The 22,264-nt window shown below is 42.2% G+C and overlaps 2 protein-coding genes across 2 annotated transcripts in view; one reads left to right on the forward strand and one right to left on the reverse strand.

Annotated features, from left to right (window-relative positions):
- The window catches only part of nipal2 (NIPA like domain containing 2), a 34,698-nt gene extending 28,686 nt beyond the window's left edge, over positions 1-6,012 (forward strand). Inside the window, exons 7-12 of the mRNA XM_085290680.1 lie at positions 1,775-1,871; positions 2,111-2,246; positions 2,442-2,530; positions 5,002-5,065; positions 5,158-5,255; positions 5,441-6,012. Coding sequence (XP_085146806.1) covers positions 1,775-1,871; positions 2,111-2,246; positions 2,442-2,530; positions 5,002-5,065; positions 5,158-5,255; positions 5,441-5,547 — 591 coding nt within the window. The 3' untranslated portion in view covers positions 5,548-6,012. The remainder of the gene's footprint in view (positions 1-1,774; positions 1,872-2,110; positions 2,247-2,441; positions 2,531-5,001; positions 5,066-5,157; positions 5,256-5,440) is intronic.
- Positions 6,013-6,585: 573 nt separating this feature from the next.
- On the reverse strand, positions 6,586-22,240 carry pop1 (POP1 homolog, ribonuclease P/MRP subunit). Its single transcript, XM_085290675.1, has 16 exons — positions 22,106-22,240; positions 21,780-21,909; positions 19,548-19,697; positions 19,008-19,183; positions 18,615-18,875; positions 18,423-18,510; positions 18,086-18,264; positions 17,688-17,950; positions 17,473-17,566; positions 17,273-17,381; positions 17,053-17,172; positions 15,481-15,602; positions 15,178-15,369; positions 9,101-9,255; positions 8,236-8,451; positions 6,586-7,587 (listed from the first exon to the last, which is right to left on the reverse strand). Exons 2-16 carry the CDS (start codon positions 21,904-21,906, stop codon positions 6,891-6,893), a joined length of 2,949 nt encoding a protein of 982 aa, XP_085146801.1. The 5' UTR covers positions 21,907-21,909; positions 22,106-22,240; the 3' UTR covers positions 6,586-6,890.
- Between the last annotated feature and the right edge of the window lie 24 nt (positions 22,241-22,264).

A 22,264-nucleotide genomic window follows, 5' to 3' on the forward strand; every position in this document is an offset into this window, starting at 1 on the left:
TAACAATATTTTTTATTTATCAGTAACAGAGAAACCACATGTAATCATAGAATGCATCATTGTGAGCTTTATTGCACAACACCGTGGTCATGTCACTGAAAATCCTAATGTAGCACACCACTGTTGGTCAAAGACAAGGTCACTCTTTACAACCAGCTGCTGCTTGGTAACTTTTTCCAAATGAGACGAGGTCTTTTCTACCACTACTCTTAGGGGTCGTTCCCTCAGCTCTGTTCTCTGTTGTGTGTCTCTGTTGTGAAAGTGGTCAAGTGGGAGAGAGTCCTTTTAAGCTTAGATAGCGTTTTCATACTCGGTAGTCACGAAATACTCCCTCCAACAAACAGGCTGTGAGTGCATTAACACTTACCCATGTACCCTCCTAGTCCAGTTTCACCTCAAGCAGCAGTGGCATAAACATAGCTGTTGCTATAGTGACCAATCAGAAGACAAGTACAGAGCTAAAACAACATTTTTTGTTTTTGTTTTGTTTTTGTTTTTTTGTCCAAACCCACTCATCACAAACGTAAATGTTGGCTCAGAGCTAGTCTTGATTGAAAGCACTTCTTAGACGCTTTTAAAGGAGCATTTCTGTAGACTGGGGTCATTCACATCCATCCAGCTGTGTCTGAGTCATTCCCTGACTCTCATGCACCTTGCATTTCATGTTTCAGGTTAAATGTCTCCTGTACCAAACACTGCGTTTTGTGCCTTTTAGCTGTGATGTCTCAGTTAGTAACTAGTAAGTCCTGAGCACCACATAAGACCTATAGGCTATCAAAATACACTGCATTTTTTTCATTTGTTTCCTATATTACAGAATATACCACAAATACAAAAACACTTTTCTACTGACGCTATCTTTCCAAATCCTAAACATTTAATTTACTTTTTTTGAACAACTTTTTTGAACAACTGCACATGATCTGTCAAGCTAAGTAGAAATAAATGTAAAACGATGCTAGCCAATGGCGGAGAAGGAGAACGTGCCCCAGGTGGCAGTGCCATCATTATTCAGGGCACAGCAGGTCACTCACGATTCTTTTTCTATTTAGTAAACCATTACAAAAAAAAATCCATGAAAAGTGCATAAGAAGATATTGGGCAAATACAAATGGATAACTAGAAACGCAGAGGCTACGCTGTTTGTGAATACTCATCAGCCTGCAGAGGAACAGCCTCCAACAAGTATGGGATTAACTTTAGTGGGTGATTAATCAGAGGGAATGAAATACCCATTGCCCCTTCTTCTTATTACCAAAGCTCATTCTGTTATCAGTTATCATCTGGAAGGACCGCTGTAATGTCAATCTGAACATGGATTGGGGTATCTGCCACAAATGCCTGAGGTCTTTGTTAATCCATTTTCAAATCATAATTAATCATTTTATTTAAAATACATACAGAGATACATGGATGATAGCTGGAGGCATTTTAAAGGTCAGCTTGCCCTTTTTCCCCACTTTATTCTGCTTTACACTCTGTTGTTGTTCTTTATCTACTCGAGCTGCATTAGAGGATCCTGGAACAGCTGAATGCTATTTGACAACCCCGAGCTCTTTTCATTTAAAACCCAGCAATTCATTTCATTTTTCCGCCATAGTCATTTATTTCAATTAAAGTGTCCTGCTCTCTGGCTACATGCTGCACTCTCTTCCACTAATAAGACAGTCAGTAAAAGTACAATTCAAGTGCAATTCAGATTTTCAATTTCTGTGCAGCTTCGAGGAAATGGAATCTGCATTAATGATTTGTACGTCTCTTTCTCTCTCAACAGTTTATAGAGATCGTCATCTTTTGCCTTCTGCTTTATCTGTACAAGAGGAGGAACATGAAGCACATCGTCATTGTGATGCTGCTGGTGGCCCTGCTCGGTACGAAAGAGTGGAAGTTGCCCAACTGAGGGCAGATGCTGTAGATTAAGTTGGAGGTTGCTTTTGTTGCTTGGCTACCGTATAGAGCTGTTATCATTTTTGAAGAGAACCAAGTTGAGAACAATAGAAGGAAATAATTCAGCGTGTTCACTAAATTAACCGCCTCCACGATTTAGCATGAACTTGTGAGGTGCTGCAGCTAAATGTTAAAGCGATGTCTTGCTTGTGTGTTGTTGCAGCCTCTCTGACAGTGATCTCAGTCAAAGCCGTGTCAGGGATGATCACAGAGTCGATAAAAGGCCAGCTGCAGCTCATCTACCCCATCTTCTACGTCATGTTTGTTGTCATGGTTGCTTCTTGCGCCTTCCAGATCAAGTTAGTCAAAGTTTTCTGTCTCTAGTTCTCATCTTTAAGCTTTTTGTCATCGCTTAGATCTCACGTTTGTCACTGGCTCGATGGCTGTTCAGTGAAGAGTGAGGGAAATCACATATTTTACATGATGACCCTGTACCTGCTGCATTTCATTCACCAAACTTCTCAAATGTTGCTTTGTTCTCTCTCTCTCTACAGATTTCTCAATCAGGCGATGAAAATGTTTGATGCCACAGAGGTGGTTCCTATCAACTTTGTGTTTTTCACTGCAAGTGCCATCCTTGCAGGTCTGTTAAACAGAAAGCTGTTGAACAGCTATGTGGCTAAATGAGCAGAACAGTTGCTTCTCTGGGCCTCAGGTTTACTCTGTGGTCCAAAAATCTTAATGACCTTATAGCACCATATCAGCCTATTAGAGCACTTCGCTCTCACACTGCAGGCTTACTTGTTGTTCCTAGAGTATTTAAAAGTAGAATGGGAGGGAGAGCCTTCAGTTTTCAGGCCCCTCTTCTGTGGAACCAGCTTCCAGTTTGGATTCGGGAGACAGACACTATCTCTACTTTCAAGATTAGGCTTAAAACTTTCCTTTTTGCTAAAGCATATAGTTAGGGCTGGACCAGGTGACCCTGAATCCTCCCTTAGTTATGCTGCAATAGGTGTGAGCTGCTGGGGGATTCCCATGATGCATTGAGTGTTTCAGTTACCTTTCTCACTCACTATGTGTTAACAGACCTCTCTGCATTGAATCGCACTTGTCAATAATCTCTGGCTGCCTTCAAAAGCATGTCTCCTATCCTGTCTTCCTTCTCTCTCCCTAACCGGTCACGGCAGATGGCCCCGCCCCTCCCTGAGCCTGGTTCTGCCGGAGGTTTCTTCCTGTTAAAAGGGAGTTTTTCCTTCCCACAGACGCCAAAGTTCTTGCTCATAGGGGGTCATATGATTGTTGATTATTGTAGGGTCTACCTTAAAATATAAAGCGCCTTGAGGTGACTGTTGTTGTAATTCTGCGCTATATAAATAAAATTGAATTGCATTCAAAAATGATTTAAAAGTGCAAGATTTAGCCACACTCGAGCCACAAAGTGACATATTCCTTTATGGCTCTTATCAGTGCCAGCTTTTTGTACTGTGGACATTGTTGTGGTGTCACGAACACTCACCACCAAACCAAATATATATTCATCGGTTGCTAGGAATTGCAACTGCATACTTCATTCATTATTTCTTAAAGCTACGGAAGCCTGTTAGACAGAAGTGTTCTAAACTGGACCAGTATAAGTACAGAGTAATGACCTAGTTTAATAAACCAACAACTTCCCTGGTTTTTTTAGTATAAAAGAAGTATTCTCAAAATGTTTGCATTTAATGTATCATACAGTGTGGATGTTGAAGAGCCTGAGATGGTAACTGTGTGTCACAGTAAATCTATGCACAAAGCCTTCACATGTAGAACATCTGGGAACTAAACAATAGCCCATTAATCCCCCTACATGTCAACATGTAGAAATACTCGTGGCCTGCAGGCTTTGTTTGTCACATCAGTTTTACTGCCATGCTAGCAACATTGTCTGCACTGGATAGATACTGATCACTGCAACGCGGGAACACCTCATGAAAGCAGTTTTGGAGATTGATTCCTACTAAAGAAGCAAATTAAAGGGTTTTAGATGTTTCATAAGATTTACTGGCAATAACAGACAAAGATGTGCTCCAGCACTACAATAGCTGAAATCGGGTACACATACATTACACACACAGGGCACGATCAAGACAGTGACTCACTGCTGTGAACCACTTAGGAGTCCTTGCTCAGCAAACGCTGCAAGGTATTTATAGTGTGTGTGTTCTGCCAGGTCAGGTTTTTAATATCTAATCAATAAACCAGAAAAACAGACAAAAGTTTCCCCCAAGTATTTTGGCTTGAAGAGAAAATCCAGAGTAAAACACTTCATCACAATGTAAAACCCTTTTTGGCAGGACACCTTGTGTTACAAAATCCATTTTCTTGTTTGCTTTACTTCTGGATAAATTGCCCGAGTGATGTCATTTCAACCCATTTGCAGCATGGCTTCAGTGGAGTGTAAAAGAAAAAAATGTTCCAGCAGTACAAAACATCAGGCTCAAACAAGATCAGCTCCGGTGTCGCTCTCATACTGCAAATGAACAGCAGCGTCTTTCACAACGCCGCCCAATACAGAGAGACGCCTGTGATAGAGGAGGCACAGGCACGAGATGAGCTGTAGTTTGAATTACTCTTTACTTTCTCCGATATTGCTCTCAGTATTACTATTGCTCTGTCCGCCTACACGAATAACCCACAATTGATTGCACTGAACAACAAATTGCTGATGTATTATATCTGGCGGTGTAAGAACATCCGTGGGCGGACTTTTACTTTAAGATTAGTTTAGCTCCACATTGAGGAAAAATATTGTTTTGGTCCTAACCCGGTGACGGTCACAGCTTAAGACAGTGAAGTGAGCACTGGAAAAATGAACTCGCTCTCTGAGCCAACAGTGGCTCTCCTACAGTCTCTGCACAGAGGACATTGTTTGTTTTTGCATTCTGTCAATATGCTGAGCAGTGTTTACTATTCATCTCTCAAAACTGCACCCTTTCACTTAATAATTCTCCCCACTCATTATCCCAGTGTAATGCATGCTTAGGGTTTTAGGGCCATGTTTCACAAAGAAAGCCGCAGAGGTGATGTGCATGTTTTGTTACTCTGTCACATTAAATGGACTTTTTCATTTTGCAGGGATTGTATTCTATCAGGAATTTGAAGGCTTGGCCTTGCTGAACATCGGTATGTTCCTGTTTGGGTAAGTGTTCAATAAGCTACCAGCCACTGCAGCTTATCAAATTATGCTTATTGCAAAATGTCAACAAACTTCTCAAACTGTTTCCCCCCCAGTTGTCTTCTGTCCTTTGTTGGAGTTTTCCTGATAGCCCGAAACAGGCCAAAGATAAAGCAGCAAGATCGCAATTTTATCGCAATGAATAAAATTCCTGGTAAGATCTATTTATCGTTTTTTATTTTGTTGCCTTAGAACCTTTTTTGGTTTTTATGGGTCACTTATTAGCAGATAGCTTTTGAATTATATCTAGTGGCAGTGATCCTGGAATCACCCAGCTGCTATTGTCTGCCACCCGGGCAGCAGACTCCATCTAATGAGCTGCACTGTCCATATTCACAGGGAGAAGGCACACAGACAAAGTTCAGCCTGAGGCAAAGACTACAACATACGGATCACTGGCAGCCAAACTTATGTGCAACAGATCGGGCCAAACAGACGATTCATAGGCCCAGCTCCATCTGTTGAGACTGTCATTTTGATGCGTTTGTGTGTGCGCGTCTCTCTTCTTGGTTCATTTAAAATGTGTTTATAGAAAGAAATGATGGCCATCAGTTAAAACCAGTGCCAGCTGAGCATCAGAACTGGTGGCCATATTGATTTTACATTTTATGCTCCAACTATTAAGTACCTCTCATTAGGTAAAATATCTATTTGTGTCTTAGCATCATTTCCCACACAGGTATCAGAAATACCTCAAGAGGAGTCACTCCAACATAAGGAAACACCTCAGGATGAAAGGTCAATATTAGATTGTTCACAAGCAACAATTTTTAATTGTGAGGAGAGTAGTGGTTGAACAAAAAGGTCCAGGAGGGCACTCTGACCGAGCCTATCAATATAACATAAGGTTATATGTCAATGAGCTGAATAAACCGCTCTGTGTTGTGTGTAAATAAATAAGGACAAAAAAAGTGTTCCTGTGGTCTGAGGGTTTCATTTGTTACAGAAAAATAAGTGCACTACTGCCCTCTAATGGTGGGGGAGGGACTCCCAAGAAGACTAGCCAGCCCAGTTTGTGCCATGTTGATCTGACATGGCCTAATTTTAAAATGGGGAGAGAAAAAAAAAAAAGTGCTTCAGGAGCCATGTTTTTAAAATCTTCTGTCACAATAAAGTGGCTCGCACCGAGGCATCGCTCCGAAAATCTGTTACCAATAAAAGCAATAATGTTCACCTCGAACTACATACTAAACTTTAATGTTGCCAAGCAACTATGCTCTTATCTTCCACCTACATATTATGGGATGTGCAGGAAACTGCTTTTCCTGCCAGTGTGACTATAAAAAGAATGAATGTTAAAGCATCAGTTGTTCTGAGCACTTATGTTGATTGTAGGTTAATGGCTGTGGTTTCCCACAACAGCAGTTCTGTTCAGTATAGTACGCCTATTTCATAGCATATACTCAAAACCTCTTCAATGCAATGGAAGCTGCAAACACCCTCTTAAACACAAAGTCTGTAACATAACTCATCAAATCCATTCATTCAGGAAACCCAAACTTAAAGTTTTAATCTTTCTGAGACAAACCAAGGCTCTCATTCATTTACAGTATTCAACCGATTCTTTTACAGATTACCTTTTGTTTTGTTTTTCTTAGTTAAATCAATAAAGATATATCTCAGAGTATACGATACTCCACTAAAAAGTCAATTAGTTGCTTGTTGTGATGCCATGCAAGTCAATAAATCTTCAGTCAAGGCACACAGATTCCATCAAATCACTGAACAAATGAAACATCAAACAATTTACTGAACTCTTGGCATTAACTTGCATAGACTAAAACAGACCTCAGACCTCTATGTTGATCTTAGCAAAGCGGTAGTGCAAGGAGGTGGGGTTCCGAAGCAGCAGCTTTCCTTTGTGTTCGCAGGTCTGATTGAGGAGGGTATTAAGGAGCCCAGCAACGCTCACAAATCCAAGAGCCTCCCCGCAGCCTGCAGACATGGAGAAGTCACCCTGAGTGACCCAGCCCACGGTCACCCGGGAGCAGTGAGAGGCAACACTGGGCAGAGGATCCGGCCACAGCCCTAGGACGAGGTCTGAGGAAGACTCCGAGAAGGATTTAGGGTCTTTGGATGCATTGGTGTCTAAGTCAGAAGCAAAGATGAGGTCTGCCTTCTTGCCATCAGGCTTATCAGGAGTTACAGAGGGTGTTGCAGCCTTCTTAGGGTCCTTTTTTCTGCGTTTAATTCTGCCTTTAAAGTGGTCTCTGTGTGGTGGCTCCTGAGGACCGCCAGTTCCTTGTCGATTTCCTAGCGCCTTTAGGTCATCTGGAGTTGGCACGCATAACATGGCATGGTACTCCGGTTTGCCCTTTGACGGCAGCGACACATGCACCCACACCAGACTCATCGCATGTGCTGACAGGAACGACGTCACAGCTTCACAGCTGATAGGCGGTAGCTCGCCAACACGGCATGGCCTCTGACCTTTGGATGTTGTGGGTCTGCACCAGGCAGAAAGCAGCTTCAAAGCCTTTCTGTTCCTAGGAAGCAAAAAAGAAATTTGTTTAAAAAGCCCCATTTAAATCAGGTGATTAATACTAAAAGGAAAAGTAGCATTTTCATTGGCCCCATTAGCCATCCTCATAGACCAAATTTTGTTGGAGAACATTTTTAATGCCTAATGTTGAAAACAAAAAGGGAGCCAATGGACGGTGAAAATCAATCCAATTTTTTTCCCATAAAGTCAGTCATTACTCAAAGCTTATGTGATGGTTTTATGAGGATAGATGCTACTTTTCCCCTCCACTAATCACAGTGATGTATTGCAGCAATTTAAGGCTGGATGTACTTTGGGTATTCTCATTGGGGACATTATGATGAAAGGGGGGTAAGACTGGAGAAGCAGCATGCATCAAAGCTGTCAAAAGCAGCGATTGTGTCTCTTAATAAAAAATACAAAGAGGAGGAAAGAGATGATTGGAGTCCACGGCCTCCCAAAAACACAGCACATTAATCTCAAGGGACTCTAAAAAGTCTGCTGCATTAATATTTCTAAAAGTGCGATTTAGACGTGTGTGATAAAGGCACTTTGGGAGCACCAGTGCGTGTATGTTAGTGTACACGTCAGTACTGATAAAAGTTTATCTTCACTCTAAGAAAAGAACACCACAAACGTTTAAAACATGTACCTCAGTACAGTGAATCGGCTCGGAGGTTTTGTTATGCTGATCGCCTGTTGTGATGTCCTCTCCTCGGTCACAGCGTCAGCCTGCGCTGTGGTTCGTGTCTGGGTGCCTCCTTCCCGCACGATGATCTCCCACTCCTCTGCCAGCTGTTGCCAAGGGCAACAGAAAGGAGCCACACAGCCATGCTTAATGTAATTGGTCCTCTTGGCGGGTGGATGCCTACGGAGAGGTCAAAAGGGCAAACCTTGTCAAACCATTGGGCAACCTTGCCAATTTATGCAAGACATCACAAGTGTCGAGCAGTGGATAGAAGGGGACAAGCGACTTTATTAGCATCTCATCTGCATGGCGACAGAGATCCGCATTATGAAAATTAACTGGGTCACATCTTTGGAGTGCTTCCTCTTATCAAAACCTCTAATCTACTGCTGATCTCACCACTCAGGCTGTAGATTATGAATATTATTACCCCCGTTTATGACTTTACACTAAAAACAGAACACGGCGAAGAGTTTTTAGTTCCAATAAAGTCTCATTATCACCTCAGCTAATGTTTATGTAACTAAAAATATTTTACCATCACATTTGAAAGATTGCTTTTAACGTTGCCAGCAGTTAATTAAAACAAATTGGAGAAACATATCCAACATGTATAAACGACTTTGAGATTCTGGGCAAGTTCTTAAGATTCTGTTTTCTGTCTGCAGGCTGACATAGTAGTTAGACGCCAGAATAATATTACAAGATACACAAAAGCTTTGGCAGGACAAAACGTCCCCACTGAAAACGGACCTCACCATGTTTGATAAAAATTAATCACACACTGCATTAATATTTTTCTTCCTTCCCTACTCAGTATCCAGCTGACCTTTTAAACTTGTTCAGCAGCTCGGCCTCCTGCTCCTCCTGAAAACGCATGCCTGCGGGGCAGTCTGGATAATCACGGGGAAAGTGAGGCGCTGCTTTGTTTTGAGAGTGTTTCAGACTCATATTGAGTCCACCTATGCGAACTCCTCTGTACACCTGCAGGAGGGAGAAACGACACAGAAGAGATGGATTTTTAGCCGACTTCAGAGGTAAAGCAAATCTGAGGGCTTCAGTCAATTCAACTTTATTTATATAGCACAACAGTCACCTCAAGATGCTTCATTTTGTAAGGTAAAGGCCCTACAGTATTATAGCATATCTTACCAACATCACTCTACATTTTCAATAAAATGAGGAAGCAAATATAAAGTGAAAGCCTGAGAATCTCTGATATCACCATCTGGCTTATTTGCAACCAGTCTAGGTGATCCAGCCTTAAGCAGTTGGGTAGTAGGTTATCAGATGAAGGTGGTGTTATCGACATGTCAAGTGTGCTTCCTTTCATGCAGTTTAGGTTATTTGGGGGGGTTAAACCAAGAAAAAGATACATTGTTACATTTTTCATCTGCAAACCAACAGACAAACAAGAAAAAGAAGAAGTGACCATTATTAAATGTTTCTGCTTCTAATGTGCACATGTATGTTCTGTGGAGTCAGGATTCAAGGAAAAACAACTGATTATTAACTCTCAGAGCTTACAGTCCACAACAACTTGATGGCAAACAAGTAAAGTGGAAATATAGTTACCAAGTGACCCTTTATTGTATTTTTTTTTTTTTTTTTTTAAACAGGCTAATTATAAGATCATTTCTTGAACAGCTGACAAGCAGATGTATTTTTCTATTCTATAGTTTTTTGATTTTATCATACACAAAGGGGGAAATGGTCATTTGATCTCCTGCAGAAACTGTAAGTTAGTTTAATTACAAAGAAATTAACAGCCTTTATTTTCATGGAGAGAGTTGGAACATGAACCAAAATCCAGAGGAAATAAATTACAAAAGTTATGCACCATTTTACTGATTTACGAGTGAAATAGATGTGAAGTAAAACAGAACTTGCTTACTAGGTTTGCACTCATCTTTACAGCAGCTCTAAATGCTTTACATTTCTTGGCTGATTCTTGGTAACTCAAAGCATACGCTTCCTCCACAGACTTCATATTGAGGATTGAGAACTGGTTAGCTGTGATCTTAATGAGCTTCTTTTTTAGCCACGTTTGGGTAATGGTCATGCTGGAAGACCCATCCTTTAGCCGTTTTCATCCATGATTTTTAAGCCAGAATTCTGGATCAAATACCATTTCACTCAATGACATGTAAATCAATTTATAACATATGTAATGCATTTATTCTTGATTTTTGGTTGATCTCCCTCCATTAAAATTAAACTTCCATAAAAACTGCTAGTACCTAGAAGACACAACTATGGTATCAATTTTAGATCCTATGTGGCCTCTGTCTCTCTTCCACAGCATGTCTTTATCCTGTCTTCCTTCTCTCACCCCAACCGGTCGCAGCAGATGGCCGCCCCTCCCTGAGCCTGGTTCTGCCGGAGGTTTCTTCCTGTTAAAAGGGAGTTTTTCCTTCCCACTGTCACCAAAGTGCTTGCTCATAGGGGGTCATATGATTGTTGGGTTTTTCTCTGTATCTATGAAGCGCCTTGAGGCGACTTTTGTTGTGATTTGGCGCTATATAAATAAAATTGAATTGAATTGAATTGTTGTCAAGTTACCACATTCACAAGATTGTCAGAAAACTTGACCTCTGAACTTGAGGTCAAGATGAGCCATATTCGAACTTGTCCAAGATTTTAATGGTATCAATTTATCGGATCCACACTGGCCACGGCGCAGGGTGATGACAAAATCCCATAAGTGTTTTTCAGCTGTGGAGGAACAGCAAAGAGAGCAAAGCTACAAATTCAGTATGGGATCAAATAATCATTCCCCCCACTGTATCTGCTTTTGCCCCACTCAGGGTTCATACACATTTTTCAGGGTCAAATTCAAGCACTTTTTAAGCACATTCCAGGTCAATTTTCAAGCTTTTCCAGCACATTACCAAAATAGAAGAAAGCATGTTTCACTTTGCATCACCTCAGTAAGACCTTGTAAAAATTTTAACAAATCATCTTAGGTCGACTTAAATGTCTTTTGTCCCCCTTTTGTTAAAAGAGAAAAATGCAGCACACAAAAATAGTGAAAGAGGAAACGGTTGCCTTACATGCATATAGTGCACAAACTCAAAAATCACATTCCTCTTAAAAATTAAGATGTGCAAATGTGAACAAATCAACTTGTTAGAGATCTTCATCTCCACTGTAAATAAACAACCCAGAAAACAAGAAAACTGCACCAAACACCACAAACACCAACAAATTAATGTCTTCTCATCAGATATTGAAGCTTCTTTCCTGTGTGACATAAAAAAAATAGGAGACAGATGTTTGTTTGTTTTTTTGTTCTTTTTAACTAGTTAAGCACCCACGCCCAGAAAAATGGTAAATGGCCTGTATTTGTATAGTGCTTTACTCAGTCCCTAAGAGCCCCAAAGTGCTTTACACGTTCAGTCATCCACCCATTCACACACACATTCACACACTGGTGATGGCAAGCTACATAGCTGTAGCTATAGCTACAGCTATGTAGCTATAGCTACAGCCACCCTGGGGCGCACTGACAGAGGCGAGGCTGCCGGATACTGGCGCCACCGGGCCCTCTGACCACCACCAGTAGGCAACGGGTGAAGTGTCTTGCCCAAGGACACAACGACCGAGACTGTCCAAGCCGGGACTCGAATCGGCAACCTTCCGATTACAAGGCTAACTCGTGAGCCACGATCGCCCAGTGGGGACATTTCATTTTCGAGCAGGAAGCTCCCCCTTTTTGTTATACCCTTTAGATCAGGGGGCGGCTCTTTAGTCCTTATAGTGCGGCTCCGCGTGGTTTGGGAAAATAAATTAGTATTTAGCTGAAGTGTATTTTATTTATGTTAGTTCTTTTTTTTTTTTTTTTTAAACTTGTAGTTCTAAATTGGAAGATTATTGTGATTTTGCAATATACAAATAAAATTATATTTTGTTATTTTTTCATAGCTCAAAGTAAGCGTCACACTCGCGGAAGCCGGGGTACCCGGTGAAACGCCGTGCATTTATCGAGACTTTCAACCCCAGATAGGCCAATTATGGATCTTCGGCTCTTTGGGTCTTAAAGGTTGCTGACCCCTGCTTTAGATGAACAGAGTTTTTTAATTAAATACATATTCTTTAATAAATGTTCTCTTTTATAAAAAGTAGGATAATTTAAAATAACTTTTATTATAGCTCTATTGCATAGAAAAAAAAAAACTGTCTTGTTTTCTGTTGTCTGTTATATAATATTAGGGATGTTTGTGACAATTAATTTCATAATCGGCTGGACTAACCAATAGTCCACAACTAGGAAACACTGAAATTTTAAGTTAAGTTTGAAAACAGTTTAAAAAACAGTTTTAAAAAAATACCCCATTCCAAAATGTCTTGTGACAATCTCATTGGCTTAGGGAGTGATGATTAGGGGTGGGTATCATTTAGGTTTTATCCGATACCGGTGCCAAACCGGTATTTTTGAAACGGTGCCGGTGCTTAAACGGTGCTCAAACCGGTGCTTAAAGAATGGAGAACACAAACTTTGTCCAAAAACCTCTCATGTTTAACTGTTTTCCACTTTTTCTTTGGTCATTTTAGCCTTTTTGGCCAGGGTGAAGGGAGTATCTGCCATCAAACAAGAAGACAGCCGTATGTAGCTATGATGATGTTTGCTAGTTCACCTTACATGCATTAACGTAATAACGTGGTTAGCCTACTCAACGTAAATTACACACGAACAACATTAAGCTACTCACGCAGAGAAGAACGGCTGCTGCTGCTACACTGGCAGGGCTAGGGGCCAGGACTCTACTCTTCGGGTTTTTGGGGGATGTTGCAAACTCCAGGTCTGATAACAGGCAACCCACGCGCAGTAGATGTGCACGGTGTGAGGTCTCGCAGCAAGCTATCAAATACGGCGCATTTCTCGGCTTTTAAAAAAAACCCGCTATGCGTCGCCAGGTGTTTCATCGGATTTGAGGTGTTACCTCCTTTGCACAGTATCACAGTATCAGCTTAAAGCACTTGTTGCAGGCTGCTGAGTTTGCATCTTTTGCTGTGAAGTACAGCCAGACTTTTGACCGCTTCGCCTTGGGCATTTTTAATCTGTAGCTCTGCTCTAAAAGAACGTACATACCTGGGCCCGCCTACTATCCTCGGAAACGTAAAATGATTGGCTAGAATCTAAAGTGTATGACATCTCAGGAAGAAAAAACACCGAAATAAAGCACCGAAATGTGCGCTGCTTTTCGGTCTGGTTACTACCGTTTATGACAGAACCGGACACCGGTACCCATCCCTAGTGATGATGTCATAGGGAGATCTTAAGAATCTTAGGTCCTTTGATGAGTTTCCTTATGTAGGGGTGAGAAACAGCAAGTTTTAGTTCGTTTTAGCAGCATCTGTGTTTGCAGCCTACAAACGTTCACCACAGAAACAAAGTCATCGTATTGAAACTCGAACATGTTTCCAAGAAAAAAAAAAAAAAAACAACCAATTCAAAAAGATTACGCCGCCTCTCCTTCCTGGCGTGGCCGGCCAATTTCCCCAAATGGCGTGTCATCCTTCCAAAGGGCGTTAGAGGAGAGTAGGAATGAAAACTACCTTCTCCAGAAAAAAATGCAACAAATTGAAGAAGAGAAACTTCAACTGGAGAACAAGTGTAGACGAATGGAAGCCCAAAATAAAGAGCTGGAAGACAGACAACAGCGCCAGCCGGACATAAAAATTATTAATGAGGGCTGGGGAATCAAGTTTGCTCAAACCCGAGAGCAGATTGTGCACCTCATTAAAGAAAACAGGCAAAAGAGTGCAGAACTAAAAGAAATGACCAACCAGCTCAAAGACAATAAAACGATGACTGATAAGATACAGTCTAAAACTGCAAGAGTTTTGTAATCAGCTGGAGGACAAAGCAACTAAAGTGGAAGAAGAAAAGGACAAACTGGAGAAACGCTGCTCACAGATGCAGCAAAGGATCGAGCAAAATGCGAGAAACAACTCAGAGCTCGTTAAGGGGATTTTGGTGGAATATAATAACTTGAAGCGTGAAAACACTCAAATGCAGGCACAAAAACAACAACAAGACAAAATACATGAAGACCTGCAGCTCACGCTCCAAGAAATCCAGAAAAGAAACGAGCAGTTAGAAGACAAGCACAAAGAAGTGCAACAGAGAAATGCAGACATGCACAAGGACAAGCTGATACAGGAGGCAACATCCAAACAACTCCAAGACAAGCTTGAAGAACAACAAGCAACATTAGAAGAGGTGGAACAAAGATGTGAGAGACTTGAAAAGCAAAACACAGAAACAATTGATGAGTTGAGAAATCTTATCCTGGAGAAAAAAAGCGCTCGTGGAAAAGTGCCTGAAAAAAAAGAAAAAATGGTTCCACTTGTTCCGGAGGAGAGACGCTACTGCTTCCTCACCTGATGTAGCCTCGTCTTGCTCCACCTCTGTTAACCCCCCCAACCAGTCCCAGCAGTTGACTGTCCACTCCTGGTTTCTGCCCGTTTAAAGGCAGTTTTTCCTCCCCACTGTCGCCAAGTGCTTGCTCAGAGGGGATTGTTGGGGTTTTCTCTCCTCTACCTTGTTTCTTCATTTACTTGCTTGTTTAACTTTTTTTTCAACTTATCTAAATAATAAACCATTTGAATTTATCCTTTGAGTATTTTTCATCTCATCTTTACAGAATTTTTCCAAAACACTTTCAAACATTCAGATCGGTCTTTTATTTTCTTCTTGAAACCTCCACTGTAACAAAAAATAAACCACACCACAGTGCACTGTGAAGCAAACTAAAACTCACTATATGAGTTCACAGTACATCAACCCAACAACACAGTAAATAAGTAAACGTGGCAGCATTCGATTTAACCAAACCAAGTAGTGTGAAAGCACCCAAACCACTCCAAGGAAAAGTAAAAAAATACTCCAAAACGTATTACCAGTGGGATCCAGAAGACCATCCCCCAGCCTTTGGGAAGCAACAGGTCCCATCCAGCACCCCACGAGCTCATCTCATGCCCAACTTGCTTGCCCGGCTGCTCAACAAGGAGAATGGGGACACGACCCTGCAGGGGAGTTGGGCTCAGCCTGGAGCCTGGCACCAGCACCTCACTCCTCATACGGTTCAGCTCCTGCAGGCGGTAACAGAAAGTGTAACAAGTAAGAGCCACATGTGCTCTTTCAGGAATGGAGAGGCTAACGCACGATACGACGACAATGCTAGTGGCGGGAGAATAAGCTACCTGCTCAGATATCTTGTTATCGGTGACATTGTCTCGCACAGACTGTTCCCAAATGAAACTCTGACAGCAAGGCTCTGGTACTCCCTCCAACATCAGCTTCCGCCTCTTCTCTTCGTCCACCTCTGGAAGAAACACACATACATGGCATACCCCTATATAACCAGCATCACTAATGTGAGGTGAGACAGAGTCCCTCGACCTCTGCTTTATGATCTAAAATTTTGATAAGCAGGTGATTTATCAATGATTTAATAAAAACAAAACAAAAAAAAAACGTTGTTACATCTGCAGAGTTTTCATTTATGCAGCCAAAGTCATGTTTGCATCTCTCACACTGGGTTTGGCCTTAATAGAACTTGATTTGCCAAAATAATTCAAAACACAGAGCATTAAAGTAATAACATATCACGCTGCAATGCAGCGCTCTGCTGGGAAACCTTGGGTCCTGGAATTTATGTGGATGTTACTTTAACATATACCACCCACATAAGCATCGGTGCAGACTAGCACACACCACCATGGCAACAGCAGGGCAGGTTGTTTTAATGTTGCAGCTGATTAGGGATGGCCACAGAGTGATCAATCATAATGTTATGCCCCTGTGGGTCCCATTTCACCACCGATTTACCAAAGAGAAGCAAAACACCCATCTAGTACAAGAAAATCTGTACTGTGTCTAGTCATCTGTATAGTCAATAAAGTCCAATATGAAGATTTAAACCTGACTTAGTTCAGATGCTAGACATCAAATATGCATTTTCTATAATAACTCAGTACTCCTACTGTAAAGCAGGATGAGGCAAAGAAAAATAGTACTGAGCAATATTACCCAGATATCACAGCAAACCTGTTTGTCAGAGCTCCACCCACATGAACAATAAAAGGTTCCCAATTTACACATATTACAGCCTCATGATGCTGCGAAGCCATTAAGGCTGAGGGAAAATATAAAGGCATAAATTTATTAGCCAAGCAGTTCTATTTTTAATTGTAGAATTTTCCTGTTTATTCATATGTTCACATATTTTTTGTTGCTTTTCCCTCACAGTCTGAAATATGCCTGATGATCAACTTCCTACTGAAATTTGATAAAAGAAAAACTAGAAACTAACAGCTTGATATAAGACATTGAATATCAAGTATAATAATTATGTTAAGATAACAAAAGAGACTTTTATTCTATTTTTCCATTTATGCAATGAGAATGGATCATGAATATGGTACATCCGATTTAAATCACTAAAGGGCCCTTTTAAAAACAGACCTCTTTCAAGCATCTTCTCATAAGTCAGCTGTTGTCAGTCACTAAGGGTGTGTTTCGAGTACAGGGTTCTGCCAGGATTCGAACCTGGAACATCTGCATGGCGAAGCAGAGGCTCCCCGGAGCACAGAACCAGATGTGTACTCACTGAAACAACCTCAGGACCAGAAACAACAGACTGACTCTCTGCTATGTCAGATTTTGCGGCAGGAGAGAAGCAACAGTGTCGATATACTGTGAGATGTACAAGTACTCGACTTTAAAACCCCTTTCCCCTCCTCCACCGTCATATCTGGTATATCTGATTTTACCTTGTGCCTGCTTTACACAAGGCAAAGCTTTAACTCTCTTTCTTGGTAAAGTGAGCCTCGGGTCATCCACAGTCAGACCCAGCACCGTGCCTGAGGGGAGCTCGGCGGTCGAATAGATGCCTATGTGAACGACAGTCAGGGTGAGACAGAAAAGCCTGGACACACAATCAACTAGCAAAATAAGTAATCAGGGATTTTAAAAAGTAGAGGAAAAACAAACCTTTCAGGATGTTAAAGATATCAGCTTGTTGTTGATGCAGAGTCATCTTGGCCTCATCTGAGCAGTGCTGAGGCCACCAGAGGGAGCACGTCTGGGATTTCGGCACTTCCTTGTTTACAAAAAACAAATTCAAGCATGAAGTGTAAATGAAAAACGCCTTTTGGGAACAATTCAAGTTAATAACATAGTACAGTTCTTACATCACAGCCTGTAGCAGCTTCTAAAGTGTCTACCAACACCGAATGGGACTGTGGTCCAATCAGCCGATAGCGTACAATCTCCATTGTGAGATCGCTGCACGCACACACACAAAGAATAAAGTGAATGAAACAATCATCAACATCTACAGTAAAATCCAATCTCCTAAATAAACGTTCAATCAAACGCTTCGGTTTGTTCCTGAAATGACACAAACTTTATAACTATTCCATTTGAGCTGGACCTCCAGCTCACTGGGGTGGAGCGTAATCTTGTTCCATCACCCAGGATCTTCTTTGCAGGGGGTCCAGTGGCATCTTTACAGCTACGCTTTCTCTTGGTTCCAGGTACCGGCTTGGCCTCAGGTGTGTTTTCAGGCTCTGACTCTGCCTCCAAGGTGGGATTAACCTCTACTGGTGCAGCCGGAGGTAATACAGCCTCACAACACTGACACACAGTTTGTAATTCAGGCAGAAGATCCTGGAAGGAGGATACCGTATATGGAATTAACAGTCCTGCTGGAGTCATTTGTAAATGTAATAATATCAAGTAAAAATTCGAAAGGCCAACCATAAAAATAATTTACAACCAGCAGACCTCTAAAACCAGTCACACCTGCTTAAGAGTGGGATGAGCCCAGATCCACAGCTGCCTGTGCACTGAGCCCTGTGTGCGGGGTCTCCAGAGGAAGGTGACGGGCCCCAGGGGCTGTGAGGGGTACCGTCCAGCTCTGTACACCATGACACTGCCCTGTCTCCTTCCTGACAGACACAGTGCTGCAGCAAACGTAGGGCCTAGAAAAGAAAAGAAAAGGCATATAACTACACTACTTAAACTAAATGTGTAAGCTAGCAAGAGTTGCTGATAAAAACCCGTCTGGTTCTTTTGCCATCAGAACTATTGTCTGAAGGCAAAGAGAGAAGCCCAACGGAAAACCTCAATTATTTCTTACCTGCTTCCTTGCTGGTCAGCTGTGAAAGAGCAGCTAGAAGCTTGTCTTCGTCCCCCTGCAGCTCTATGCAGCAGTAATAAGAGAGATCCTGAGCAGAGATAATGCAAAATGTAAGCTGATGTTCCAGACAGCGACATTACAGTACGTAAAAACAAATTATTCACAGAGTCTGTGTGAACAGCAGGTGGTTACCTGTAGGAGGCAGTGGCTGCTCATTGCTCTGTAGCAAGCCCGGTAGCATTTGTATGTGGGCCTGTCCCCGAGGCAGTAACCCCACTTTTTAACCATGTGGAAGCGCTTGGCGTGCCAAATGTGCGTTTCTAGCCAAATGTTCTTCCGCTGACGGCGATTGAACTCCAGCAGCAGGTTTCCGTGACGCCGCCGGGCCTTGCGGCTCTTGCTCTTTGCTTGCTCCTTCTTCTTTTTGGAGCCAGCCTGGAGGCCCTTCTCCCGCTGACAGAGGAAGGACAAGTGAGTGGACATGTCCCAGGTACTCAGAGTGGAGGACTTTGTATATAAAACAAGGGTATGGAGGTGTTTGTGAGACATTCAAGTGCTGAAAATAAAATACGTCCAGAAATTTACCATTCTGTTGGCCACCTCTCTCAGTCTGTGAGGAAGCCGCTTGGTGTTGTGGCTCATGGCTCGTCTCCTCATGTGTTTGGGCAGAGCTTCAAACACACGGCTGCTGCTTGTGGTCTTTCTGACAGCTTTCAACATGGCGCTCACCTCTGCAGCCCTGGCCCTTGCAAAAGCTCCAGCTAAGTGAGGAAGGTAAAGATGGAGATGGAAGTCATTCACTGGACGGTCTCTGTTCATGAATACCTTTACAATTCATTTCTTTCATGACTGTCTATGCTCTGAATTAAACTTAATATGTAAAAAATGGGGATAGGTTAATTGGATAATCCAAATTGTCACTAGGTGTGAATGTGCGAGTAAATGTGAGTGTGAATGGTTGTCTGTCCCTGTGTGTTGGCCCTGCGACAGACTGGCGACCTGTCCAGGGTGTACACTTCCTCTCGCCCTATGACAGCTGGGATAGGCTCCAGCGCCCCCCGCGACCCTGAAAAGGAGAAGCGGAAGCGAATGGATGGATGGATGTAAAAAATGTTGAGATTTTACCAGTGACGTATTTGGGCATCTCCTTAGTGTAGCCACCACCATCTTTATGATGTCCACGGACCCATCCGCTCTGGTGGGGAGTTTTCTTCTGCCTTTCTGTAGAGGGGTGCACCTCCGAAAGACCACCTTTGAGAGGATCAGCATTTTTTCCTGTCGGGGTCAAACAAAAGTGAGAGTGAGTCAAGTGTGGTCTGCCTCTACAAATGCGTGAAAACTCGCCCAACTTAATAAGGCATCTAACATCTTTGTCCTCTTGTTTATTCTGTTTTCACATGAATCTCATAGAAACAACCTTAATAAGAAGGGATTCCTCCCTTGGAAAAAATATGTTCCCTATATTCACTGTATGAACAACACATGACAGAGGAAGATGAGGAACTAGAAAGACAAAAATTTGGAGGGCACTTAAAAAAAGTTTTAAAGAAAAAAAAAAATCATAAGAACCAAGTGACAGACAGTCCATAGGGAAGACTCACAAAATCTTGAGATACTCCTACCAGAGGTGCAACAAAACAAAGCAACAGTAATAATTTTCTCGAAGGTCTCTTACACATGAAATAAATTCTTGCATAAAGTTATTAATGTCAATTGGAAAAAGCTATGTTAAACAGGAGGTGCTAGACCTGAACTCAGGTTATTTCACTATAAATGCTCTGATTTGTCCCAAATTAAGTGTGACCATGGACAAGGGGGTCCTCTAGATGCCCGAAATGCCCTCTAGATGTCCTTTGGACAGAGGCGGTGCCTTACGACACCAACTGTCTGCCATCCATAATCCAGTTTTGAGATCCCTTTCCAGACGCCCTAACGCCCACTCACATCCTTGGTCATCTGACCTCAGTAAATCACATGACAGGGTGGGGCTAGTTTTCACAGTGGGTTCACCCAAAACCTTGGCTGATTGTGACCCACACCCGTTTTCACACCTTGGCTCATGTGATTACGTAAAGGATTAATAGGGGGTCAATGACCCTCTTGGGGGGGGGGGGGGGGGGCACTCCCATAGGGCTTAAAATCTGGGACTCTCCACCATTTGACCCTAGAACTGAAAAAGCTTCTCAGATGAAACGTCTTCAAGAAACTTAAAGAAGTCCAGACGCTTTTCTTTCCAGGCTCCTTAGACTATGATGAGCTGGATGATTGAGAACCTTCACAGACAGATGCAGTCCTATAAATGCATACATGTACATAAGTACTCAAAGCCTTTGCTCAGGACTTTGTTGAAGCACCTTTGGCTGCAATTACAGCCTCAAGTCTTTTTGAGTTTAAGCTCTGCACACCTATTTTTGGGCAGTTTCTCTTATTCTTTTTTGCAGACCCCCAAGCTCCATCAGGCTGGATGGGGATCAGTTATGTTTGTTATCTTGGATGTGTGCTTAGGGTTGTTGTCCTGTTGGAAGATGAACCTTCATCCCAGTCTGAGGCCCAGAGCGCTCTGGAGCAGGTCAGCATAAAGGATGTCTCTGTACACTGCTGCACATGTACAAACATCCCCCAGCATGATGCTGCCACCACCATGCTCCACTGTCGGGATGGTACTGGCCAGGTGATGAGTGGTGAATTTACCACAGGTGGGCTCCAATCAGCTATGAAAACAGTCGATCAGTTGAAACAGGATGCACTCGAACTTGACTCTGTGTGTCATGGCAAAGGCTGTGAATACTCATCTACAAGTTATACCTTCGTTTTTAGTAGATTTGCAAGAATTTCAAGCAAGCTGTTTCACTTTGTCATTATCAGAGATGTCATGTACAATTTAGTCCATTTTGGAATAAGGCACAACTAACATGTTTTCATGAGTCTTCCATGACAACACATGGAACAAGTGACACACTGTGAATACTTTCTGGACGCACTGCATGGCAAGTAGCAGAAATATCAGATATGACATATATCCATTTACTTAGACAGGAAGAATGTTCTGTTGTGTTTGATATTTAATGTATAGCTATATCAGATACAGTCATGTATGACCTTATCTTTCAAGTATGTATGATACAGTCCAAGGAGAGCAAAACTGTTCAGTTCACCTTGGCTTTATTCTGCTTATGTGGTTCATATTATCTGCCGATTTAACTATTTTGGCAGTAAATTTTTATACAAGAATCCATTTCATACGTGGAAGAAAACACATGTGTGCTTTGTTCTGCATTACTGTAGGGGACTCGCTGGCCGTTCTTCCAGTTTAATATGTAATAGGCTACGTGAAATAACCAGGGAAGGCAAGAGTACCGGTGCCAGGGGCGTCTGCTCCATTCTGTGTGCTGCTCTCCACGTTAGATGAAGAAGATGGATACTGCACACTGGCGGGCTGATTTCTCATCTTCTTCTCCCGCATTTTGACTTTAGCCGCAGACATTTTCTGTAAGATACAATAAGACGCTTGAGACCTCGCTATGTGAGCACCTTCTAACCCAAACAGTTGAATGCTGAGCTAAAACGCAGGCTTGCTAGCAACGTTACCTGGCGTAAAGTTGGGGAGTTGTTTTAACTAACAAAACCAAAGCAAAAACATTTCTATACCAAACGTACAGAGGAATTACACTTCATAAGGTTACCTCAAGGTTCCCCAGTGTGATGTGTGTCAGAAACGCTGTTCCAGCTGCAGGGACCCTCTAGTTTTACGTTTAGCAACCATGTGAGGTTTCCTCACGCTGGTGCTGGTCTTGTTTGCTTCCGGATATGACGTGTTCAGGGGGCTTTGTAGAGTATTCGCG

Source organism: Mchenga conophoros, linkage group LG11 (genome assembly GCF_057382185.1).
Source record: "Mchenga conophoros isolate Kocher_MC1m ecotype Shallow Benthic linkage group LG11, M_conophoros_male_GT1.1, whole genome shotgun sequence".
Taxonomy (NCBI): domain Eukaryota; kingdom Metazoa; phylum Chordata; class Actinopteri; order Cichliformes; family Cichlidae; genus Mchenga; species Mchenga conophoros.